General features: G+C 34.3%; 1 protein-coding gene across 1 annotated transcript; it reads right to left on the bottom strand.

Annotated features, from left to right (window-relative positions):
* Positions 1-9,488: 9,488 nt before the first annotated feature.
* Positions 9,489-23,389, bottom strand: LOC149579591 (KH domain-containing protein At5g56140-like). Its single transcript, XM_089786072.1, has 7 exons — positions 23,141-23,389; positions 20,558-20,643; positions 12,180-12,322; positions 10,725-10,844; positions 10,499-10,615; positions 10,254-10,397; positions 9,489-10,120 (listed from the first exon to the last, which is right to left on the bottom strand). The coding sequence occupies exons 1-7, from the start codon at positions 23,236-23,238 to the stop codon at positions 9,968-9,970; spliced, it is 861 nt and encodes a 286-aa protein (XP_089642198.1). The 5' UTR covers positions 23,239-23,389; the 3' UTR covers positions 9,489-9,967.
* Between the last annotated feature and the right edge of the window lie 3,527 nt (positions 23,390-26,916).

Below are 26,916 nucleotides of genomic sequence, written 5' to 3'. Positions count from 1 at the left end.
GATTTAAGATTTGATGTCATTGTATACTTAGTTCATATTTCATATTGGTCTCATGCTGATATGGTTATCAGTATTTGGTTTGATATGTATGATGACTTGTTGGGTCTACAAGTTATGCAATGTTGTAAGCGGTCTACACTTACAAGTTGCATTTATAGCTTGGTTATGAGTTGTCTTTGCCCATTGATCTTTCATTATTGATGCATATTTAGATTGGTGGCTTAGATTTGGGTTGTCTATGTCCTAAGTCACATGATTTGCTGATTTTTTCTTCATGTAGAAGGGATGAGATTTTGTTACCAAGTACGGTCATGGTGAAGGATTGTGGTTAACTATTTTATGCTAACAGGTTGGATACATTGAGAGTTAAATGCTCTGTTCATGGATGTGATCATGGTGTCATGAATTTTGGCATGACATGATTGGATATAGAGGTACATCCTTGATGTTCATTGGTTTGGATTCTTGATTTGGTTATAGTGGTATATCTTCTTGGTTGAGGATCATGGTTATTTGGTTTTCTTTTGAGGAGCTCATGATGTGCACTTTGAGTTCTTTGATGGTTTGATGCCTTGGTTGATTTTCATGGTTAGAGGATAGTTTTTCATCATGATTTCAAGGATAGCTTGGATACACAGTTTAGTGGGAGCTTGTGACAGTGATGGGGTGACAGTGCAGGATTAGTTTCTAGTTTGGTTTTTATCATCTTGTGTTTAGAGATCTTGGTTTCACTTGGTACTAACACTTTCATTGTGTGGGTGTAGACCTGGAGGATCTTCGTGTAGGAGATGGATTTTATGATGTCATAGGTGATGGTACCACGGTTGAGTGGGAGTTGTTGGAATTGATATACTTATTGAGTGTTTGCAGATGTTAAAGATTTGTCTTAGATCTTGTTCCTACAGAAGCATCTTTAACATTTGCATGGTGCACTTGGTTATCTTCATGGTGTGTGGAGATGGTTGCATCTTGAGGACTTATGGGGTTCTTGGTAAAGGTGTGGTTTATGCTTTCATTTGGCATGTTATCCTTGGTGTGAGGATGGTTTTAGTATTATGTCATAGTATACTCTTGATACGCGTTTAGAGTTGTGACATGTTATAGTATGTTCATATGGAGCATGTTATCTCTTTAGTTGAGATGGTTAGATCATGTTGACATGTTTATGTTCCTGAGGCCATGGTTGGAACTTTGACATTGATCTTGGTTTAGTTTCTTGATATTGAGTACATTGATCATAAGTTGGATACTTCATGATATTACTATGTTGCATTTGAATTTGGCATGGACTGATTGGTTACAGGTGCTCATGGATACTTAGAGACGATGGTGATGCTGATTTCTCTTAGATTAGAAAAGTATTTGTTAAGACGGTTGATGGTTTTAGTAGGAAGTCTGAGGGGCAGTCACTTGATATGGACTTGAGAGAAGATTGTTCTTAGATGAGTCTTGGTTGGAGACTTGGATGTCTTGATGAGCATTCTCATTTCCCACTCTTGGTCTACTCGGCAGTTTGCTACTTGAGAGGTATAGCCCATTGTTTATCTCAAGTGTATTATATTTATGCTTGTCTTTCATGGATATGGTACATGAGTTAGTTCTGCAGGATTCATTTGAGAGATGGTTTAGCATTGGTTATCTCCATGTGCATATGTTATTATGTTGGTTGAGTTTGGGAGATGATTTTATATTGGGCATATTCCTTGGTTTATGAATGGTTATTCCTTATATTAGGAATGGTTTATGAGTTTGATCTTCTTATGAGAGGCTTACATCCATGATTAGTTATATGGTATGGTTTGGGTGTTGTTGAAGCTTCTTGTTGGGGTTTTATGGAGATCATACTTGCACAATTTACATCTAGAGGTGTGTGTAGAAGGACATGATATAGTTTATGATTTGCATGGTTTCTCTTTGGTCTTAGTTATCTTCCTAGATGTTTGATTTTACTTACATTGGATTTGAGATTGGTTAGATATTGTGATCACTGGTTTGTGCTCATGTATGTCATGTGAGAGATGACATGGTTATTCATTTATCTCTTTCCTCGATTGGCTATGGAGAACTTGGGAGATTGTTGGAGACTTGTTATGAGAGTTGTTCTTGCTAGTTATTAGTTTATGTATTGTGGATGTCCTTGAGACTACATGGACTCACTTCTTTGAGATGTTGTGAGTGGATTGGTTATAGATTTGACATTATCTTTTGCAGTGGGAGCTTCTTGGTATATATGTGGTAGGTATTTCTCTTAAGGCTTTTGATTGTAGGTTATAGATTGGATATGTTGATGATGTGAGATTCACTTGGTATACCTTTGGAGGTATGGATAGTTGGATGGGTTTGGCACTTACTGTGGGTGCTATTTTAGCTATGGATATTTTGACAACTACGGATACATGTGATTACCTTTGGATAAGGTTTTTGTGCTTGGCATTTCAGTTGGTACAGGATTTTATGATCTTCTAATGCGACAAGTTGGGTGGCTTTCTCTTTGGATGGCTTCTATGTATGTCCAGTGGCAGTGGTATAATAGGAGGTGAAATCATTCATGTTTGAGATGTTGGATACTTTGATTTTGTTGTGGGTACCATGATGGAGCACTTGGTGTACTTTGATCTATGATGGTGGATGTGCTAGGAGGGATTGTTCCCTTGTTCATTTGTGTGGCTATGGATTGACCCTATGCAATGTATACAACAAGTGGGAGATTGTTGAGAAAATGGGTGTTGCACACATTGCATAATATTGTTATATTGTATAATTTATTTTACTATGTAATGTTGTACCTAGATGGACATGCAACATGTAAATATTCTCATGAGATATACTTGATGAATTGTATTGTAACATTGTGATTATATTTCATGTAATTATTTAATATTGTGGAAAAGAATTAAATGCCCAATATTAAATGTGGGGTCAGTGGGTGTGGTAGCACATGGTTTTAGCACATGATTTATGTAATACCACTTGGTGGTTTTGTGGGACTTGCTACTATATAAGCAGCCACAAGGGTAGTTCTTGGTGTAAGAAGGTGACAAGGAGAAGACAAAAGGAAAGAGTCGAGCGGGACAAGGCTTGATAGGTTAGCCAGGGGAACATTTGTGAAGGTTAGAAGCATGGCATGGAATGTGTAGATTCATGCTTGTTTACATAGTTTGCTTGGTGGTGGCTATGGCTTTGAAGGTTTCCATGGTTGTATTGCAATAGTGTTTTTGTTGAATAATACATGGTGATGGATGATTTTGGAGGCTGGGATTTTCCCTCAATGAGGGTTTCCTATGGTATATCTTGTGTCACAGTTTTGTGGGTATGTTGTCTATTCTCTTGCATGTAGATTTTAAGTTCGTGTTTATTTTAGATCTATTATGGGTTATGTGGAAACGGTTACATTCTTTCTTGCAAGTTTCCTTATAGAATAAACAAAAACCCACACAAATGGTCATATAAAACCATGTGCTCTTGACGAAAGGTCCACATGTGTGTTAGGAGTTGGCTCCTAATTGCGCAAGATGCCACATAAGTAATCAAAAAATGTCAATCAGACCAACATGTTATGCAAGGTGAAAATGGTAAGAAAGTGGGACCATAAAGATTGGTAGAGAACTCTAGAAATATCCAGCATACAAATCCGTGCACTCATGACAAGGATCAAGGTTAGGTCCTCAATACAATAGAAACTGCACATAACATGAGAACAAAAGCAACAACAGCTACTTCATGAAGAACAAACTGGTACAAAAAATTGGAAACATTTTTTGTTGATGCAAGATTTCTCAAAGACCTAATATGCCCCTATGTCATCTAGCCACAATATGCCCAATTCTAAAGCACCTTCTACATCTAAAGAGAATCTCTTCAAAATCCAAAGGTTGAATCTAGTAGCCCTAGAGAGTCGTCATTTTAATCTCTACAGTCAACCCCGTAGAAACATCAATATCAACCAAGATATGAGCATAGGTAAAGTGAAAAATATCAAAAGACTCTACATTCACCATCTGAAAATCTCTTGGTGCCTCACCAACTTCACCAAAAGATGAAGTGAAAGATAGGGAAGTCCAACCTAGATTGGCATCTTATAGAAGGATTTAGATGAAGGATTGAAATCCTCATGCCAAGGTTTAATCATCAATGGGAAATGATTCTCCTAAATAAAAAATGCTCACAAAGAATAATCCTTGTATCTTCCACATTCTCAAATTTGGCAATAAAGAAACCCTAAGCCAATAAGAAAATATAAACTGGGTTACAATGCTTAGAGATCTAATCATGAAAACCTAGGAGACTGGGCCAAAATTCATTTATTATTATAAGGATTAAATAAAATATAATTTCACAATTATTTTTATCAATTACATTATAATCACTTACTAAATATTTTATCAATCATTATTTTCATCTTAGTTATTAAATACCTAGGATATTTATTATAAGATTTTATAGTTTTCAAAGGAAAAGGTCAAAACAAATAAAAATATTATTATTATAAGATTTTGTAGATTCCAAAGGAATAGGTCAAAACAAATAAAAATGTTGCTAACTTCCCCGAAAGGTCACCTTGAAGTTAGAAAAACTTTCTAGTGACATTCATGATTTTGTTCCTACATCTCCCAATACTCCTAAAAGGAAGGAGCAAAACCTTCCAAACTTGGAGCCTTATAAGCACCAAAAGAGAAGCTACCAATTATATTATTTATCACCTCATTTATCATTATTTCAACATCATCTTTAGTTTAAATTGGGGTCCCTTTCAAAAGCTAATTATATTAATGCCGCACATTATGGCTCCAATATTTTCATCCATAATCATAAAATCATCCATAACCATGAGTCCAAATATAGCATTCATTTTGTCTCTGTCCAAAGATATATTGATAAAACTTTGTATTAAAATCCACCTTAGTCAATCACTAGATAATTTATTTATGTTTTTCAAAGGACTTCCTCTCAAGAAAATTTTATGTCATTGATTTCTCAAGGATGTTTCATACTTATAAATAACATCATCACTCTACTTAGAAGTCATTCTTTGTGGATTACCTTGAGTTTTGAAGAAATAATTACTTTTTATTTGTATATATTACCAAAAGAATGTATACATATAAATATGCATACATATAATTGTGTATAAAAGTATATTTATGTATGTATGTGTTTTACCCTTTGAACCTATCCTCCACACAATCTTATGCATGAAATTAAGCATGGCAATGTTTTTTGTGGGTAGTTTTGCTAGTCTTCAATAATCTCACCAAAAGTGAGATGGGAAGAAGACATAATTTTATACCATAAAGAATATGGAACTCTTTTTTGTTAGTGATTAATCAAACCTCATAATGTTCCTCCATCCAAAAAATCAAGGAATCTATAAAAAGAATATCTATTGTGGTGAGTGACATATCATCCCTATGCAATCATTGCTAACCTACCCTTGCAAGAGTGCATATTTTCAGGCAAGGTAAACTTCAAGCAACCCCCCTTGAGAAAAGATATCAAAATATTAGCAAATCTTACATTATTTTGAAAAAAAATACTATATAATTGACAAATTTTACATTATTAAATTTTTTTTTAGAATTAAATTTTATAAAAATGTAGAGATTTTAAATATTTTTAAGAGCTAAGTTATTAGCAAGTTGACTAATATTAGCCAGTAAAAAATACCATGTTGTAATTATCACTAGATTCACAAGAATAGTTACCTTGGTTTCCAACATGGGGGATGGGGGTGCAATTCCACCAAAAGTTTGTATTTTGAAATTCCTAGAATCGATGACAAAAATAACTATGTTGATCTTGAAACCAAACAACCAACTAAAAATAAAAGAATAAAAATAATTATTCACCCTCATAACAACAAGAATAAAGAAATATACACCACACAATATCAACTATAAGAGGACCCACTAGTGGGGCATTCTAGCTTCGCGGTTTTTGATCCTACATGGCAATTTTACATCACTCTTTTTTTAATACCCACTTAGCAATCTACCTGCTTAAAGTGTATATACATCATTCATGTTGTTTAGATGTCCTAAAAATTCAAATAAAACCTATCTTATCGATACATTGATATAAAATCATGTGACATTTGTAAATATTAATATGTAATTGCACATGTGATATTTATTAATATGCAATATGTAATCACTTGATTCTTAGATTTATAGATCTAAAGAATAAATTTTAGACATTTGTAAATATTAATATGTAACCTCAAATGTGATATTTATTGATATGCAATCACACAATATTTGTTTAGTCCATTATACGTATCACTTGATTCTTAGCTTTTTATATCTAAAAAATAAATTTTATTTTTTACTATCAATACTGCAATCAATTCTGAATACTTAACATTAAAATATAAAAGTGATTAAATACTATTTTAATATTAAACATCTAATCAATATCTAATCAATAAATGCTTTGACATATTAGAGCATGCTCGACTACAAGATTGAGGCATCATATTTGAGAAAATCTTCTACAAATGAAGATTGTTCTGTTGTACCATGCACTTCTAATATAAAAGACCGTTGATTCCATTCATTTATTATTGGCGACATTGGTTCATAGATTATCTGTGCACGAAAGAGCTACACATAACATTCTTGTTCGCAGTGTGACATCATCTGGTTTTTCCTAATATGTAAAATTCAATATAAGTTTCTGTTTTTTCTTGAAATTTTCCACGTAGGCTTCAACTTTTGTTACTACTGAATCTGAACAAGTAAACAGAATGTATGCCTTTTTATGAAGGTCAATTGTTTACAAGATTTTACACACATTATAAACTAATAGCAAATAAATACCAAAATAGTTCAGAGCTTGACGTTACAACTGGAAATGGTAGCAAAATCTTTTCCAGGAGCCCTTTAACAATAAAAGAATTATTTAAAATTTCATTTGGTCTCCATTTTTTTTTGAAGAATTTGTCTCCATTTCTTTTGAAGAATTTGTCTTGAATTTTGTTAGGTAATTATTAATTGTATTGCTCTTGTTGCTCTTGTTGATTAGCTGAACTCTGAGTTTTATCTTTTTGGTCTCCATTTCTTTTGAAGAATTTGTCTTGATTTTTATTGAGAAATGAAATTGTGATTCTGTATCGCTGTTCGTTGTTTTTCTAAGCTTATGCTACATCTTTTTGTTGTAAAAATGAATATTTTTCTAAGCTTTATGCTACATCTAAATTGCAATTCTGTATTGCTATTCGTTGTTTTTCTAAGCTTTAAGCTACATCCTTTTATCATAAAAAATGATTGTTTTTCTAAGCTTTATGCTACATCTTTCTGTTGTAAAAATGGTTGTTTTTCTAAGCTTTATGCTACATCTAAATTGCAATTCTCTATCGCTGTTCATTGTTTTTCTAAGCTTTATGCTACATCTTTTTGTTGTAAAAATGATTGTTTTTCTAAGCTTTATGTAAAAATGATTGTTTTTATAAACTTTATGCTACATCTTTTTGTCGTAAATATGATTGTTTTCCTAAGCTTTATGCTACATCTTTTTGTTGTAAAAATGGTTGTTTTTCTAAGCTTTATTCTACATCTAAATTGCAATTCTGTATTGCTGTTCATTGTTTTTCTAAGCTTTATGCTACATCTTTTTGTTGTAAAAATGATCATCTTTCTAAGCTTTATGCTACATATTTTTGTAGTAAAAATGACCGACCAGAGCCCCTTAAATATCCATGATTACCAAATTAAAAAAACTATTAATATTAACAATGTAAACATAGAATGAAAAAAAACTAAGTTTTCTATCCCTCCTCTAGATAAGAATTTGTGGTCCTACAAGGGAGTTTCTAAATCTTAAACTCCCTTGTTGAGAATTGATGTCCGTTGTGGTGAGAATTTGTTGGCAGTCCCCTATCTTTATTTGGTGACTCACACTGTTGTATTTAGGCCTCATATTGTCATATTTTTAGATTTGATGTACAAGGTTTTAAAACCTGTTTTCACTTAATCAAAACAATGTAAACATAGAATGATCAAACCTACCCACAAGAAGTAATCATTTAACAAATTTGACAAGAAGTAGTCATTTAACAAATTTGACAGTCCTATTTTACAAAATTTACTTCGGAACTGTCAGAAACCCTGCATCACCCACGCTATAAAACTGTGCATGCTTGCCGCAAATGATCACCCACGCTATAAAACTGTGCATGCTTGCAGCAAATGATCCTCTCAAATGCATGTTTTATTTTTAGGAGTCGGTTCCTTCTACAAAACATTATACATTGAATGGATTACATTTTCATAGCAAACATGTACATGGACAAATAGGAGAAGACCCCTACATAATATTTTTAACATTTTTATTTTTGTTCTTTCTTTAGCTCCAACAAACCTGTATTTACGCATTGAACATCCGAATATACATCTTATATCCGCCTTCACTGCGATCCAGAGAGACCATAAACAGCCGTAGTACATAATGAAAGATAATATTCTAGCAACTAAAAATTAACACATATTGCTTATAGTTTTTAACATCCTACGTGTTCCTTGTAAGTCATATGGAGATCCAATTCCAACACATCTTAAACCATACAGCACCATTCACTTCAGCTCTCCAGGCTTTCTTCCATGCAAATCCATAAAATCGGAATCTTCAACCACAACAACGACTAACTATTGGAGTGTTGCGTTCCAAGAACATGATCACTTGCAACTTATTTACTAAGTTCAAGGGCTAACAATTGGCGTATCTAATGCCAAGAACATGATCATTTGAAACTTCTTAACAAAGTTCAATAAAATGCACGTCAACGTATTTACTTCAAATCCGCAGGCTTTCTTCCTACATAGTATTGATAAATTCTGTAAATGTCATCCAGGGCATCTACTCCACAGGCTAAGTGTTGGTGCTCGTAGGAACTAGTAAGTTAGTGAAATTAACGAGTGTTAAAAGAAAATCATGGAACTAACACAAAGATTTGAACCAAGCCAGCTAGTCTAAAGGCAAACCAAACCCTTCTTTCTAGTAGCATCCTCGAAATTGTCTATTTCTAAATGTACGTTTGCTTCGAGTGACATTCGTCGAAGCCAGATCAATTGAAATCCAATTCAAAAACAAGCCGGCAAATAATGCCCATCGGTACTGTGACCTTTTGCTATATAATATCAAAATGAAGCCTGTTGAAAAAGACCACAACAAATTAAGAAGATTGGTCTAGCCATTTATCAATAGAGGTTTAGTAATTACTTGCAGTCGATTGCATGCTAACAAATGCATTACCGCTTGCTTCAATACATGACAAAAACTACAATACAAGATGCTTGAGAAATAGCGTAAAACGACAAAATAAGGATTTATAAAACCTGCTTGGTCCAAACTTCATTTAAATTGGATTTCTTTGACACAAAAAATTGACTTTTATCACTACTCTAATAAAAGTGAGAAATCAAAATGTAGTTTTACCAAATATAGAGTCAATTAAGCATAGAACGTTGATATTGCAGGAGAATGTAACGCATCTGTAATTAGAAAGCATAGCATTAATTATAGAATTAGAAGTCCAACCAACTGAATCGTGTAAAATTGTTTTCCCAACGTTTTGTACATCCAAAGATTTCAATTTTCAGCTGTTGAACAGCCATCACAAAAAATTGTTCACTCTTGCCTCTATGATGTAATAATACAAGAGTAATAAATATTACACATTTGCTTTATATGGGGAAAAAGCAAAACCCACACCTCAAAAAGCACTTTCCTAATACCCCCTCAACCTAGCAGGCGCTACCAGCAGAATACATGTTTGTATCAACGTACACATTAACACTATCAGGATACTCACTACACTAAACTACTCTACACTACCGAGCCACTTGCACTAGTGTGCCAATTTCATGAGAACTAACACCAAAATAATGGAGTTCTTCTGACAACTCAAAGTTATGAAAAAATAAGCACGGCAAAAGCCACCGAATTTGATCACAGCATAATCCCATGAGTTTGACTACCCCCTTGTTTTAGCCCTTTTCATTGCCATATTGTTACTGTTAAAAGGAGACACGGAACCAGCCATTGAGGAGCCATCCTCTCTCAATGTCCCATTCAGAATGGCCAACTCCCTTAATTGCTGCTTCTTAAAATAATCTTGCGACTCATCCTGCACAAGATAAAAAGATTACAAGTCACGCTGATAAATAACAAATCCACCATAGAAAATTATATAAAAACAGGTCTCCTACGTAAAGATTGGAAGCACAATGCATAGACTTCTATGTCAAGAAAATACATACTACAGGTTTCAGCAACTCCTCAAGTATCTCCCGTGCTTGAATCAAGCGAGAATCTATAATATGTGCAGGCAATTCTGCCTCTACAAGAATATGCAGAGGCTCATTGAGATGTTCATAACCTGGCTTGTCCCTCATCATCTCTTCCTGAAATAATCATATCACATATGCAAATGCATTTAGAAGCACAATCAATGAGTATTCATGTACTACAAAAAAATTATGATAATTTGGGATATTGATGTTACTCTTGTGGGGTCTTTGATTGAGCCACGTCCTCTGATTAATACCCTACAATCAGTATTCTGTTCAACTCTCTTCAACGAGTTACCCCTAGGCCCAAGTAGGCGTCCCACAAAGTTAAACTGCAATAAAGCATTTAGCCAATCAGACAGATCGAAAAATTATCACATGAAAATTTGCAAATAAATTTTACCGCCAATTTAAATTATCTGAAGTATGCAGGCATTTTACATTAGGATATTTGTCTGCTGGAACATCAACTCTCATGGTTTTCTTCACAACTAGTCCAGCAGAGCCTCCACCTGTTGCTCCGTGCCATGCATGAGGAGAAGGTTGTAACATGCTCATCCTCTGCATGAAAGGAAAACTTAATCAGTACAGAAGCTATATAAATTCCATTCCAACCACAGAACTAAACTTTTGCATACCAATCTCTACTTCATGCCAATGATATGACCATACATCAACAGTAAAAACTGTGACGAAACAAACACACTATCACCTAATCATAAAATTCCAGACTGACCTAACACAATACAGTAGATTATATCAATTTAGATTTTATGGGAACCATAAAATATATCAGAAGAGATCTTAACAATAACATTGTTTAAGTGGACAGACCACATGCAAAAGACACTAAAAGCTAGAATGTAGAAAAGGCTGCGCGAGAATTTAACTGAGATGTGCAGGCATTTATGCCACGTCTCTGATCCACACATCTACATACAAACAAAATCATTGCTAGCCAAAACAAAATATCAATCCTTGAAAGGATATTATTATTTACAAAATGTTACTGAGCAAATACAAAATACTAGCAGGACAGGAAATACTTTCCAGTGTCTAAGCAATACCAAGAGACTAGCAACTGTCAGTTCCCAGTATGTAAAAGTCTGTCATGTAGCAAATCCATTAGACATGAGAACTGCACAGTCAAGTCCATGCAATTCTAGTTGCTTTTAGCAACAAATTTACCAGTTTGGAAGTTAACACATTGCCAAATACACTAGATTATAATTAGAACACCGTGAAAACACTAACCAAGAGTATCACAGGATAACATTGTCTCACTTTTAAAAGATAGACAAATTAGTCTAAAACTTTTATATTTATATTTTCAGGTCTGTTGAAGACGACAGCTAACAACAAAGGAATTAGAAATGTCAGCTCCCAGTATGCAAAAGTCTGTCATGTAGAACAACAATTACTATTAGACATGAAAAACTGCAGGCAAGTCCATGCAATGCTAGTTGCATTAAGCAACAGATTTAAAAGCTTGGAACTCGTAACAGAAAATGCTAGGTTGCATCTTAAGCGCCATGAGGAAATTAAATGCAAGCACCACAGCATCACCTTACCTAACTATTTTGCCCACAAACTAAAATATTTTTAATTTCAAGTATGCTGAAATGAGAAGACATATATCAACTTTGGACCATAGAATTAAAGCTCAAGTATTCTATTAAGGCAGTAAATGGGAGTTCAAAACAGAAAACCTTAAAATACATTTTTTTAGAAATATTAAAAACAAAATCTATTTGTTAGACTGCTTTTGCAATTCAATAGCCATACTCTTATCAGTCATTTCAAATTTATGAGATAGACACAATTAAGTCAGCATTAGCGTTCCAGAGCAAGCAAGTCACAAATTAAAAAAATTATGTTAATGGTTAGTATCCGTACTTCTGATTGGTAAGCAGCCCATCCACTCATGTCCACTCCTCCGTTTGTATGTAGTCCTCCATGAGTCAAAGGGCTACCATGCTCAGGCCCATTGTGATCTAAAAATGATGAATTCCCCAACAACGTAGTTACACGCGCTATTTCTGTTTCACAATCCATCTTCAAAAATAAGAATGTGTACCTGTTAAATCAGATGCTGGAGCATTCACTAAGAAATTTGTCAGTCTAAAATGGATAACAGATTGGATATCCGTGCCAAGAGGACATGATCTATGATGTATATAAATCAAGGCAATGTTATGGTCCAAGCACCGTAGTGCTTTACAAGTTTACACAATGGGAGTCTCCAAGTAGATTAGAATCCTCCCAATTACCAAGGTATTTAATATGTACAATCAGCTGCAGAAATTAAAAACTAAGGTTTAAACATTATAAGAACACAATAACAATTGACCCTGAAATACAAATGGAATATACTGAATTAACGTGTAATTATTGTTCTTGAATATTATGGACAACCAAATAAAACCATTATCAGTCAAATGGTTAAAAATTAGTGATATACAGACCAAAGATGAATAGAATCACAATCCAGAGGGTACAAAGCATCCCCTGCATTGTAAGTTCAGATCACACAGACCAATGAACATGTGCTAGACATAGCAAAAAAATAAAACATTTCAACTAAAGCCTCCATATATGCTTTTGTCCACCCTCTAACGGACATGGGTTACCAATTACAATTTTTCAGAAGATACACAAAATAGTTGCATGTCTTTGAAACAATACTCCAGGTCTCAAATTCATTTGTTCTTGTATCAGATGACCTCTAAATGCATTAATAACCACAGCCACTCATTATGTCACTCCCTCTTGCAAGTTAGTATGTGTTGTATCTACAACTGTCCAACAGGGAGTATCATACTCCATAATCACTAGTGCACGGCAAGTTTTAGTTAGAATTTGCCTCTTAAGGCTTTTCTTATCACAGATTTTTACTCAATCTTCTGGGGGAATCTCCAATAATAATTATCTGATCCTATGAAAGACTAAATATTATACTGATAAGTTGATAACCAGTGTGATACAAACAACACGTATCTACATGTCATCAGATCTCTCATTGTCTTGACTCCATTTATTCAAAGTCATTCAATTCCTAATTCACATTATGAGCTTAAACAATCATTCAATTCCTAATCCATAATTCCAAGGTAATAAAGAGTCCCTTGACAACCAAGATAGTAGCTAACCTATACATGGACATGAAGTAAAACACTGTGAAAATATCTTATGATCTTTTCAAAGTAACAAAACAGAACATATGCTGATTTGATAAGTATTTGTGTAGTCTGTCCGAGATAAGAATTGGAGACACATTTAACATTTATCAATCAAGCTTAAGATGAAAACTTCTAAATCTATAATATGATGTTATTTTAATGACCAGTGGAGGAACAAAAAAGCTGATTCAAGCAAAGAAGTACTGCTTTGCTTTACAAAATCTAGTTATCTCCTCATAACCTCAATGACATAAAGTGGCTAAGCTTTTCTGTATAACAACTCTTCGAGCACAATGCTTAGAACATTATTAAAGTTGTCAGATTCCACTAAAATAATTATTAAAAAAACTATATATTTGATTTTTTAATTTATTTTAATAATGATCAAAAGCATATTGTACGCTGCAGCAACATAATTAGGACATTCCATTTGGGTACATCAAAACTGTTCACATTGGTCTAAAAGAAATATCCAACATTTATCTGAAAATCTTTGAAACGTCATACAAAGTCATGGTCTAACTATTGACAACAGTGCCCATGGCCTAATTGAATTCAGCAATCTCTCTGAACGCTGATTGAAAACTGGAGCTATTATAAATGGCATTGTTGAGCAGTAATCAGTATATATAAATAGTATATGAAGTGAATATAAAGTATTTATTATATATGTAAACACAGCCATACAGTCTCAACATTAAATTAGGTACAGCCTGAAGGAGCCTGATGTTGAAAGCCTGCATACCTTATAGAGAAGGTACAGATTTAAATGGGGAAGTGACTCTGGTATGTACTTCCTATGTGAACAATATATACAGTTGGAAACCTTGTTCTTCCCTCAAGGAAGCCAGTTAGATACAAATTTTAGCAGACTTCTTGGTGGTGACCTAAAAACTGATTCTGATTGTATTGTTGTTGAGGTAGTCTACAAGTGTAAGAAATCTCATGTGCTTTCATCAGACGACTTCATTTAAGATGCTGCAAAGGGTGTAAAACAATTTTGAAATTGTAGTCCCATGGTGATAAATTTAGATAAATAGGCCATCCGAACATAACAGGATGTTGACAGATATGTAAGAACCAATCATTCTCATTAATAATTTCAAAGCATTAGCAAGAACAAATACAAGAATAGCTACCAGGGATACCCGATTATACTGAGAATTTTTTCCCGAAAGATGGTTTTATTTAAGCTATGTTTTTAAATTTTATGTTGCTACAAAAGGTGAAAAACAATTACTACACGGTAGTCCCAATGGTGATACAAACCCAATTATACTGAACAATTTTTTTCTCAAAGATCACTTCATTTTAGCTATGTTTTTACATTGCTGCAAAAGGTGGAAAAAAAATTCTACATGGTAGTCCCATGGTAAAACAATTAGATAAATAGGGCATCCAAACATAACAGGATGTTCAAGATATGCAAGAAGTAGAACCGATCATTCTCGTTCATTTTCTCAAAGCATTAGCAACACCAAAATACAAGTATAGCTACGAGTGTTACCCGCGGACACATTTCCAGCATAATTTGACCTTTCCCGGAAAGGGGGGCATCCCCAAATCTCTAAAGCCCTACTCCTAGTTGTGCCATAAAATCGATTTAAATAATGTTTGGGCTATTATAAATTGTTTGACTTCCACTCTCATGTAACTCTCAATCAAAATTATTTAACACAAACATTGTGTGTTAAGGTTCTATAATGTCCTGGGCTCCCCCAGTGCTCACACCTTGAATGGGAAAAAACAATATTGTAATTTTAAAAGTTAATGAAACATTGGCATAAGCCTTTTACCGATCGAAAAACACAGGTTCTATAATGTATATAAGCATGCTTTAACCCTGTTTCCATATGAACATTTACAATTTTCCCATATATTTTAAACTTCCCTATTTCTAAGTTAATCATCCCCGCTGCTATCCCTACTGTCCCATGCGCCATGACAAAAAATTCATCCAGGAAACTTGTTTCCTGTTCCCCTATTCTGGAAAACCAAGGGTAACATAGATAGCTACCTATAGCATTTCTTTTTGGTTTAGTGAAACTTATAAAAGTTTGAAGTTGATGCATACCAAATTTAATCAACTTTTGACCCCATTTTTATTTTGAAAACATCAAAAGGTTCTGTGTATCTAAAGACTAGATGTTATCTTGTCTGATGCTTTAAAGGTAGTGGAAACTATTCATTCATTCTATTTTCTCCTAGGCACAAATAGAAATAGGAGAATGATGTGGAGAAGTGCTAGGAAATTCCCAACTTGAAAATAAGTATTTTGCAGCTGCTATATGTCTACTTTCTCTATGGAACTTCTTTATGCCAAAAAGCCACGTAATAAAGAACATAGAATCAAGTTGATTTTGTATTTTGAGTAGCTTCAAGAGCAGCAAAAATATGATTTGCATTAATAACACTGAGGAAGAAATTAAATAACATTGTCTTCTTCCCCCGAAGAGACCACAAAGAGACTCCTGATGTACACTTGTTTCAGTCATAGAAGCATTACATTAAAAACTCAATTGCATCCACCACATTTCCACAAGTTCTTTTAAAATAGTATGATTTTTTCAATAATTATTTAACTTTTACAGGCTAATTTTATGCTTAAAAATAAACAATGAGCACAGATAACTTAGGGTTGATATAGGGTTCAAAAATTTAAGATTCTTTCCAGTTTTTCTCATGCTTCAAATAGAGTTTGATTTTAAACTATATTGAACATTTTTCTTTCTATTTATAACAAAATGCTGTTTTAATTTGAATATACAGGATTACCCCTGAGATAATAGACTATACTCCATGATTTTTTGTGCAATCGCTTCTAATTTCTACAAAACCACTCCCTCTTCTCAGCCTTGCCAAATCAGATTTATTTCATCTCTACACACCATATGTTATCTCTACAAGATATATTTGATGTCAAACAGAAATCAGTCTCTTTTTCTAGCTAAGGTCACATCATTTTTAAGTTCTCAATTTTTTGCCAATATGTTCCATTTCAAACCAAGGTAATTGAATTCCAGTTGCACCTGTCACATGCCTAGTCAATGCCATTTAAATAGAAATCTAACAAGATTCTCTTGCTTGATTCCCAGAAAAAGAAATAGCAGGATTTATTTATTCTACCCTTTCTGAATCCTTTATGTTTTACATTGCCCACATCATTAGTGGAGAGCCAATCTTACTATTATAGATTCCCAAATAGGACACATGTAGAGTCATCATATTGACCAATTCAGGATAGGTTGGATTAGATAGCTGCAAAGGTAGAGCTAGTCCTTGAATAAACCAAATTCTTCAAATTTCCATTAAGCGTGCTGAGATATATCATATGGTCCTGTAATGGCAATTTGGGTACACAGTGCTACTTGTAAACTATGTCAAATACTGCAACACAGTATCAATTACCTAATGTTATCAGACAAATAGATTAAATTATTGCCTTTTAAGAATAAACTTAAGGCTCTTTCATGGCCTGAGAAGTTTAGCATTCTTCAATTGACATGTCCTCAAAGTTACAATACATCTTTACATTGCCAATAAAGGCAAATCACAACCCTAATGCCTTTAATTGTTAACTAGGGCTGGATTTGAAGGAGTTTGAGGAAGAAGAATATGTAGTGAATCTAGTGATTGAATTATACTCTTCACACACTTAAATCCAAGAGTGCAGCTATCTTTTGTGCTCTTTCTTAACTACCTTTTTTTCCTCAAATAGGAAGTAAACTACAAAGAAACATGAACATTACAACCTTTTCTATTCTCGGAATTCTCTGTTTGAAGCTATGAACGTGAAACAGTAAACATTAAACATGGCTGCAACCACCATGCAATGATGAACAGAATTTGAGCACTATGTTACTAAATCACCTAGTAGATACAGTGCTTCTGAGTAGGCAGAATTTAAGAATTTGGAGCTCCTTCGCAATTTCATGATGCAACCAATCAAAGAAACAATAAAAAATTCAACCAAGCGGCAGAAGCACAAGGGGATCAGCTAAAAAAAAGATTAACAAAAGATACTAGGTGCTGAAATACAGCCATCCATTAATGAAATTTTGTATTCTATAATTTTGGCAGGTCCATGATTTATGAGTAACTGCATTATTTTTTTGAATTTTCTTCAAATGCTTAATTTATTTTTCACTAAGCCATCCATTAATGAAATTTGTATTCTATAACTTTGGTAGGTTCGTGACTTATGAGTAACTGCATTGTTTTTTTGAATTTTCTTCAAATACTTAATTTATTTTTGAGTATATAGACCACCCAAGTAGAAAGGGAATTTTTTGCGTGGGGATTACATTCTATAGTTTTGTTAAGTCTTTGTTTTATCAATAACCAACAACTACTAGCTGCATTGTTTTCCCTTCAAATATTTGGTTTCTTTTGAGTATTCAGACTGCCAGTGTGGCAAAAGCATTTTTTGCATGGGGATCACTATCAACTACTATGGTCTTTTATCTTCTGGTTTATATTTCCATAGGTTGTTGGATGTGACAACAATTACTGGGGAAAACCACCTGTGTTTGTCAATATATTGCATTATCTTTTATTTCAAGATTTTTTTATTATTAGGGACACAAGACTTCCCAAATGAATTTGTTCTCTTATTTTCTCCTCTATTTTATTCTCTCACAATGGAGTTAATTTGTATTTTTTTAATAGTTGATTCCTTCACCTTAGTCAACATGGTTCATAAGGATTCAAAAGCTGAATCAAATCTAGGGAGTCATCACACTCATTATAATGGACTTAAATGAAGAAGATTTTTATATAGTAATAAAATTATTAACAATGTTTTAGTTGCATTATCATCAGTGCGGTCTTGGCATAGGTACAACATATGGTGTTCCAGTCTTATTCCATTTCTAGGCTGTAAATATATGTTTATAATTTTTATATTTTCTTTAAAGGACATAACCAGCCAGAAAAAATCTGTCAAAATTGTATACCATAACCACAAAAATGTTACAGCATATTAGACCCCAGTGCAAAACAAATTAAGTAAAGGACCATAATCATTACACAAATTGACTTGACAGGAAATCTTGTAAAATCAAATCTGTCTCTTCAGAAACAAGTGATATCAAGCTAGTTTATCTAAGTGTGGGTTTCCTGGTTAAGGTATTCTAAAGTCCTGACAGCAGGTATGTAACATTATGCCTTCCCAATGTGTGTCCCCCCCTTGCATCTCCACATTATTTTCTCCTATACATGTTTCGCAAAAAGAACTTATGACAGCACATTCATGGCATCAGAACTTCCTAAACAGTATAGTTTTGACTTTTAACTGTTTTTTATTCCTTGTTTACCTTCTTTTTGTTCCCACAACAACTTGCTTCTGCTCTCTTAGTTGATCTAGATATATTTGCCCCATTTAGTCCGTTTTTTATAACTTCTTTATGTCAAGAAGTTCTGGGCATTCATCTTTTTCATCATTTGCCCCTTTCTTTCTTCTTTTTAAATTGTTTAGCTTCTGTATGCCAATAAGTTTTGCACCTCCATGTTTTCCATAACACAATCATCCTACATATACGGCAATCCAAGAACCCAGAGGATCTGCCAAATATTTCGACTAGTCTGGCTGATGCTATCACAATGAAAAATGGCCAACTTTGAAAAGCATATTACGATATTTGCCACATGAAACTTTATTGCAAGAACATGAGCAATGAGCAATCCCTAGCACAAAACTCCTAGTAACTCCCCTGATTTGCTTGGCATACCAATCAATGTACTGGTGCCAGCACACCTGCATATTCTAGTATAATTGCTTTTAAATGGCAGTAAAATACTTCTGAAGAGATATTTAGAATTCCTTTGTAAATTTGTAAGTTAGGCAATTTATGGAACCCCACACATTTCCTTGGTCATCTCTTGATTAAGTATGAGAACAAGAAAGCAAATGTACATCCTGCAATATTGATTACAGCAGAAGTTCTCATATTAAGAAGGGATTTCCATTTAGCTTTTATCCCATTGACACAGCCGTGACAATCAACAGTTGAAACTTGAAACCATACAATAATGCTCAGAATGGCTCCCACAACAGTGAGATGAATCTAAGAGCAAACAGCTTCAATGATGCCAAGCATAATTTATGTTTGTGCTAAGTCAATGGAATCAGAAATTAAATGAGACATGGCATCCCCATTATATATTGCACACGTCTTATAGACACCTCCGCCAACATACATCATTGGAAAAAATGTGGGAGCTTTGCAAGGCGTGCTCTAGATTTGTGCAAGATGTGCAAAATGTGTAGTAAAGCTTTTCAGAAGAAAAATTAGTAACACCAAAAATATCTAAGCCCAGTACATGTTAACCAATATAAAGTTGCCCTAATTGGTAATTAAAAATCATGTCTTCATGCCAAAGTCTTCACTCCATGCTTCATTGTGAAATATCAAATTTCTTAGTGCCAAATGATTGTAGTTAACTGTCATTTCAAAAGATTGGACTGCAAATTTGAAGCTTTACAGCCAAATGAACAATGCAATAGACAAAAGCTCTGTCAAACAACAATGTACAAACTCTCCCTCACGTGCAGAATCAAGTATGAAAGATTTTTCTGTTTACTGACAAAGATTACCTATGTTAAAAAGACGGTAGTCATAGAGAGCTATAGAATGAACTATTGAACTGTGTTTTGATGTGGATAGTGGTATCTTAATTTTGTATCATACTGTTCAAAAATTGGAGATATAATATTCAATACACATAAAAAACAAAGCATGAATCTTCAATAAAATCTGGGCTGTAAACATAACCATTATAACAAAAATATAAGTCAATACTCACTCTCAATTCACCTTTCCTATACTATCAGATCCTGACCTGAGCTAATGTGAGTTTAATTCTTTTCATCATGCAAATATGAAATTTCCAGAACACTCTAAAATACAACAGTTGTCAGTATGTACTATCTTAATACAATGAAGCACTGCACCCCAATGTCCAAAATAAAGGTATATATGATCAGTAACATTTAAATGTGCCAAAAACAAATAGTTTAGCTCGTAGTAGTTGCAAATTGTCTCATGTTTGCATGCCTTTCACAATACAGATTGTCAAACACATGTAGCAACTTACCCTGACCCAAAAGACGATAGCACATTGGCAAGACTTGCACAAATGGACCAAGTTTTTGCCGCTCAGCTAGCAGCTCAGTGAGATACCTGCTTGAAGAATCGAACACCAAGTAAGTTATTATTAAGTTCAACCAGTTATTTATCCTTCGAAGCAAGCTTTAATTGGTAAATTGTAATTGTAGGTACGCAAGGTAATTCCCAAACAAACTGAAAGCTATAAGTCATGTATTTTAACACTTGCAAATCAACTAAATTTGAGATTAAAAGTCTTTGAATATGAATGAAAATCGAAAATGGTAAATTGATCATTAGAAGCACAAAAAATATCTCACGTCACATCAGCAGAAAGAAAAATTAAAACAAATTGGAAAAATTAGACTATGCAAATTCAACTACAGATTGTGAATCGTAGACAACTACTCGTTTCAGTATGCTGCTTACTGAGATGGTTTTTTGACAGAGTACTTCTATAAAATATGCTGCCTCTTTAACCCTTGTGCACACAAAGATAATTTTTTATACTGCTCAGTAGTTGCCCCTTAAAAAGAAAGCATCTTTTACTTAAGAAATAGAAGATGGATTAAATCTTTAAATTTAGTGGCTCAAACTACCTTATGCAGGTCAGATATTTTTCACACAAAATCCTCTTGAAATATGCTGCAAAACGTGTACAGTTCATTTTGATAGTGAAAGCTTCTTGAGGGGAAATATCAAAGCAAACATAGTGTTTCAAGAAGAACAGACTGTCACTTGTTTCAATGAGCTCTCTCAAGCAAAAATCTTGATTTGTAGATTGTAAAAACAAATCTTACAGGAAGAGGTTAGTGCATCTTAGCGCAAATTTTCAAGTAAATTCTTCGAAGTTTCCCAAGTAGACTACGGATTTGTTTGATCTAAAGACCCTTGATTCCGCATATGATTCTGTTCTGGATGGAGAACTTATTTATCGTCTTTTAAATCTTGAAACTGCAAGGAAGCATGGAAGTAGGATGATTTTTTTTAATTCATTGGTCCAATATAGATTTGCAACAGGATGCAATGTAATACAGGCAAAAAATCATAATAGCTGATCACAGTGAAATCACATTTCTTAAAACAGCTTAGTGCAAAATATCCAATATTATATTTATACACAGCTGCTCGCCTCTAAAAAACCAATGAGGCTTATACATGCAGTTTGTTATTGCTATGGTACCAATTAGCAAACAAAATGGTCAACCCCAAGAATTCTCTTTTTGACTACATTTTTTCATCGTAATGATGCATATGTTTGGATTCCTCAAGTGTTCTACATCCTCTTGACCAATTATCCTTAAAACATCATCCTTAAACATCACACACTAAAGGAGAAAATTAAGCTTGGAAAAAATAAGTCAACTTTGACTGCTCAACACTTTTAGTATTGGAATGAAGCTTAGTGTGTGATGTTTAAGCCAACCGCCTCTGACCGGATCAATAAGAATAATATTCAAGCAACCTCAATTAGATTTCCGAATAGCCAAGTGTCTTATTAGTGTTCGCCATCTTCAATTTTGAAAATTAAGATTAGGAACATAAATTCTGTTTGTTCCGCTAAGCCCTATAGACAAAGCAATAGATCTGATTGTTAGTATGCAAAAGCTCAATTTAACAGAAGTCTGATATATCGTTAAAAGTTCAGTGCATAAAAAAACTCCAACATAAATAGATAAAATACCAGTTTTTGAATAAAGGAAGAGAAATACATTAGATTTACAGCGACATGATAAAAAATAAAATTCAGACTAGCTTGTGAATCAAGTAACCCCGCAGATTCGTCTCAAGTAATAAATCGGAAAGGTTAAAATGACGAGAGAGTTAAATGAAAGAAAAACAGAACCTCAACCTAATGCATATTGTATAAAAGATCTAATATCCTCAAAAAAGAAATGTACAGTTCCCCCAATTCCACTGACCGAAAATTCTGCAAGGTTCAGTTCTTGTTGTTGCCATTGAGCAATAGATTGCGCAATGCTAATCTATCAAAGGATGCAATATTCGAATCCAATAAATTACCCCCGAACTTGATTACCAGCCAAGTGAAGCGAAACGAAGAAAGTCCAAAAAATAAGGAAACAAAGAACAAATGCAAATTATAGTTGACCCGTAATACCTCACACAAATCCCACTTATCAAGAACATTACATTTCTTTCTTTCAACAATTAAAGTCAAACCATTCTTGAGGTCGAGACTTACAAAATCCAAAAAGAAATGGCCGGCAACAAAAGCAGAAACTCTCTCAAGAGAACACTAGCCAATATTTTACCATATAAGAAAACAAGAAAAGGCCCTCTTAAACACAATGCAATTTAAAATCCAGTAACTTTCGCGCCCTAAAAAATAGGGTTTATTGAAATAAACTAAAACAGTATAACAACATCAAATATCTATAGGGTTTCCAAAGATTTTCACGAAACCCTACTGATGGATCCAATGCAATCCAAATCAAATGCTATTAAAGCTCCCGAAACTCAAACATCTACGGATTTCAATTTAACTAGCAGCAGAACACATTTCAAATTTGCTTCGCATTTTTTCAAAAAAATTAAAAAGCTGCGAACTCACTTTTCATGATCGGCGAGGGCAACAGAGGAAGAGCGCATGCCAGCAAGCTGCGGAGAATGTGTAGCTGAAGGCGAAAAGTTCATGTATCTGGCCGACATTTCTTTCTTCAATAGATTTCGCACAATAACTGCTAAATCTGGCAGAAGAATACTTCTGCTAAATTTGGGTATGTGATATTATTGCAACTTAGAAAGGATTCGAGCTCCAGAAAGCTATATGATAAGCTTTCTGGTTTCCTCTTTTATTTTTATTTTATCGGGAGACCCTAGTCTCTCTATATACAAAGGGTTTTGCAGGCTTAAACTCGAAAAATAATATATGAGGGATTTCCCAGGAGTTATACCGGCTCGGAAGGTCGTTCTCGTGTGGTTACAGGCAGTCGGCGGTTGATTATTCAGGCGGAAGGCTTACGGGTGGCGACCGGCCGGTTAATCACCTGGCAAGGTTGGATGACCGGGAATAGGCCGTCGTATGTGGAAGACATGCCGGTAGTGGGGGTGGTGGATTTTTTGGATTTATTTATATTTGAAGTTTGGTGGGGTGTTTATGTAAAGGAGGCGAGCTGGCGATAACCAAAGTGCAATGAATGTTTGACGCTATAAAATTTAAAAAATAAACAATATGGGGAGGAAGGGGTTGAGGGGCTGAATTTGCACCTTCTATTCTTGAATGAGGTTAAACATTGTACATTGTACATTGCGGTTTTGAACACTGGGATGACATTTTGAGAAAAAGTTAATGGCAACTATAGACTTCAAGTGCATGTTGTTGAATTTCAATGTCAAGGAGATAAAGATGTTGGAGTGTTTTTTATTATTATTATAATTATTCTTTAAATTTTGGTTTAAAGATTGTTTAAAAAATATTAGGAATGATCTCAGTCATACCCTTTGAATCCATATGGACATTGGGAACTCAATAGCCTATACTCACATACAACCAATCACCATTACAAAATTATATGTATTTATATGCATTCGCACCTTGGTTAGGGCATGGATAAAACAAGTTGAAGTCAAAGAGAATAATCATTATGTCTTGGATGAAGAAGTAGTTCACACTATGGAGCAAGATCTATACAAGTCTTGGTCAAAAGATGAGACCCAAAGCAACAAGATGAGGGCTTGTTTGGTTATGGGTTTGATGATTACCCCAGAAGAATTTGGCAATGCATCTAGTGATATTGTCTAACCAAGCAAATAATTTATCTACCCCTACTCATATTGACATGAAATGATGATGATGCTTATGATGTGGACTCATCACCAATCATGTATATTATAGCCAGAGATATCAAGGAGCAAACTATAGAAGATAAGGTACTAAGTTTTGATGTATAAGTATGTTCGTCCAATCACAAGTTAACATACTAAGAGGAGGGGTGAATCAATATACTCTAGTAGTTTCAACTTTTCTACTTTTATCACACTTCACACCAGTCTATAGGTTTGTGCTAGCTACAACTTAATCGGTTATGCTTAAGTAAAAACAATGAAGACAAACATAAGAACAAATAACACAGTATTTATCTCATAGAAACCCGACTGGGATAAAAACAATAGTGTATGAGTCAATCCTCATAAAGCTTGCACTCCCCTGAAATATGCCTAATCAAGAGCTTATCTCTATTAAAAAATTACAATGACACTATTAAGTGTCACCTAGTTAAGGCATTTGTATAAGACCTATGAAAGTCTTGCCCTATTAGGAGCAACCTGGTTAAATGACTTCAAAAATAAGTTAATGTGTGACCATGTTAGGGGATTTAGTACAAAGAACCTGTTAGGGTCCACCCTCGATGGGATTTTCTATTATAGAGATTTATAAACAATTGAGAAATGATATAATGAAATAGCTACTACACTTAACTTGAATATAGACCCTTTTATTGCCCCTTTGAACTGTTTTCAATTGTGCTTTACCTTCTCTCACCTCTGCAACTTCAAACACGATCACTTACATGCTTGGCACTGCTTGCTCTTGTACACAATAATACTTAACTTGTTCGGGCTCACTAGCTTCTCCTCAACACACTATCTCCTTAGTTGTGACTTCTCTTTGTCACTCTTTCTCACTTCGAGATTACACTTATCTCGATGCTCTTGTCTCTCTAGCTAATTAATGAACAATCTGACCTTTTCTCTTTAGTTTTTGTTTCATTTGTAGTCTCTTCTCATTTAGTTTTGAAACCCTGATCTCTTAATTCAATTTTTGAATTATCAAGCCTACTCCTAGCTTCACTTCGCGTTGTTGTCATGTGTTACTCTTATCAAATGTAGTGTGTTCGTACAAGAGTTACAGATGTCTTGTGTCCTCAATGACTTGCATTGCTGGAAAGAATTGAAATTTGAATTATTTTAATTGTTCCTCGATATGACAACTCTGTCACCATTAAGTGCAACAATGAGTGCACTTCTACTTACTTCGTGACATGGCAACCATAGGTATCCTACTTCGTGCTTCCCTTATTGACTTGACCAATCCATCTTGTATGATCACCAGTCATTCTAACTTCCTTTCCTACTTGACACCCTTCTACACATTCTTCTTCACTTAGCATAACTCCATCTAAGTCTTTGATGTCACCTCTGTTGGGTTTGTCCTTCGCCTTTCTCTAATCATCATTGTGAACTAGAGTTGCACACATAAGATTGATATGCCTCGTCAATCATGACATCTTACCGGTCTTGGTTCCTTCTTATGCCTTGATATCAATGAGATCATAGGAACAACTAAATGCACTAATCATTATGTCGATTAGTCTTTGAGTACAGTTATGCCATCAATCTCCCCCTTTAGCATTGATGGGAACATTTCAACATTTTCAACACTTTGGTGTCTTTTTCTTCTTCTCTTAACATCTGCACCTGAGATGATGCATCCACATTCTTTCTCTAAGTCTTTCTTTATGGGTCCACTTTGACTTTACTCCTTTTTTTGTTATTGTTCTACTTCTATATGATCTTGTCTCTTTCCACTTCTTTCGCTTTTTTTGCTCCTTTCTCCCCCTTTTGTATGGCTCCCCTTTGACCACTCATCTTATATCTTTTATTTTTCTCATCTTTTGACAACGATGCCAACAACGTGCATCTTAACTCCATGACTGCTCCTCCTCTAGAATAGTCCCCTTTGCTCATCAATCCACTATTTGATTTATCCACTTGTTGATCATGGATTAATGCCTTCCTTGATCGAGCTTATAGGGGTAATACCCATAACTTATCTCTCAAATACTCAAAGGTGTCCTTTTGAAGAGGCTTTGCGAATGTATCACCCAATTCTTCCTTGTTACATATTCCAACCTTACCTCCATTTCTTGCACTTACTCTCTTAAAAAATGATACTTGATTGATATATGCTCTATCTTCGAGTACATTATCAGGTTTTTGGATATGTTGATTGCACTGGTATTATCACAATTGATAACCATCGATTCCTTCATCTTCTCTTGAAATCCTACAAGTAATCATTTGATCCAAACAACTTTAGTACAATTTTTCGTAACAACAATGTGCTTTGCTTTTGTTGTTGACTATGATGTGTAGTTTTGCTTCTTACTAGCTCATGCAACCAGTCTTCCTCCAAGAAAGAATGCACCACTAGACATGTTCTTTCTATTATCTATGTTCCCCACCCAATCAACATTAGTAAAGACATTGATCTCAAAGACTATCTTGTGATGATACCATAAACCATATTATTTAGTACCCTTTAGATATTTAAAGATTCTTTTCATAGCTACCATGTGTAACTCCTTTGGGTTGGTAGAAAATCTA

The sequence above is a fragment of the Cupressus sempervirens genome, chromosome 1, assembly GCF_028749045.1.
Source record: "Cupressus sempervirens isolate cs-2001-9-10 chromosome 1, ASM2874904v1, whole genome shotgun sequence".
NCBI lineage: Eukaryota > Viridiplantae > Streptophyta > Pinopsida > Cupressales > Cupressaceae > Cupressus > Cupressus sempervirens.
The sequence above is the reverse complement of the archived record's forward strand: the minus strand, read 5'-3'. Positions and strand labels throughout refer to the sequence as shown.

Excerpts from the sequence above, each read along its gene's own strand:
- LOC149579591 (XM_089786072.1), bottom strand. The coding sequence starts at position 23,238 with ATGTCGGCCAGATACATGAACTTTTCGCCTTCAGCTACACATTCTCCG. Across the intron at positions 10,398-10,498 it reads CAATCAAAGACCCCACAAGA|GAAGAGATGATGAGGGACAA; the intron begins GTAACATCAATA and ends TGATTATTTCAG. Across the intron at positions 10,121-10,253 it reads AGGAGTTGCTGAAACCTGTA|GATGAGTCGCAAGATTATTT; the intron begins GTATGTATTTTC and ends TATCTTGTGCAG.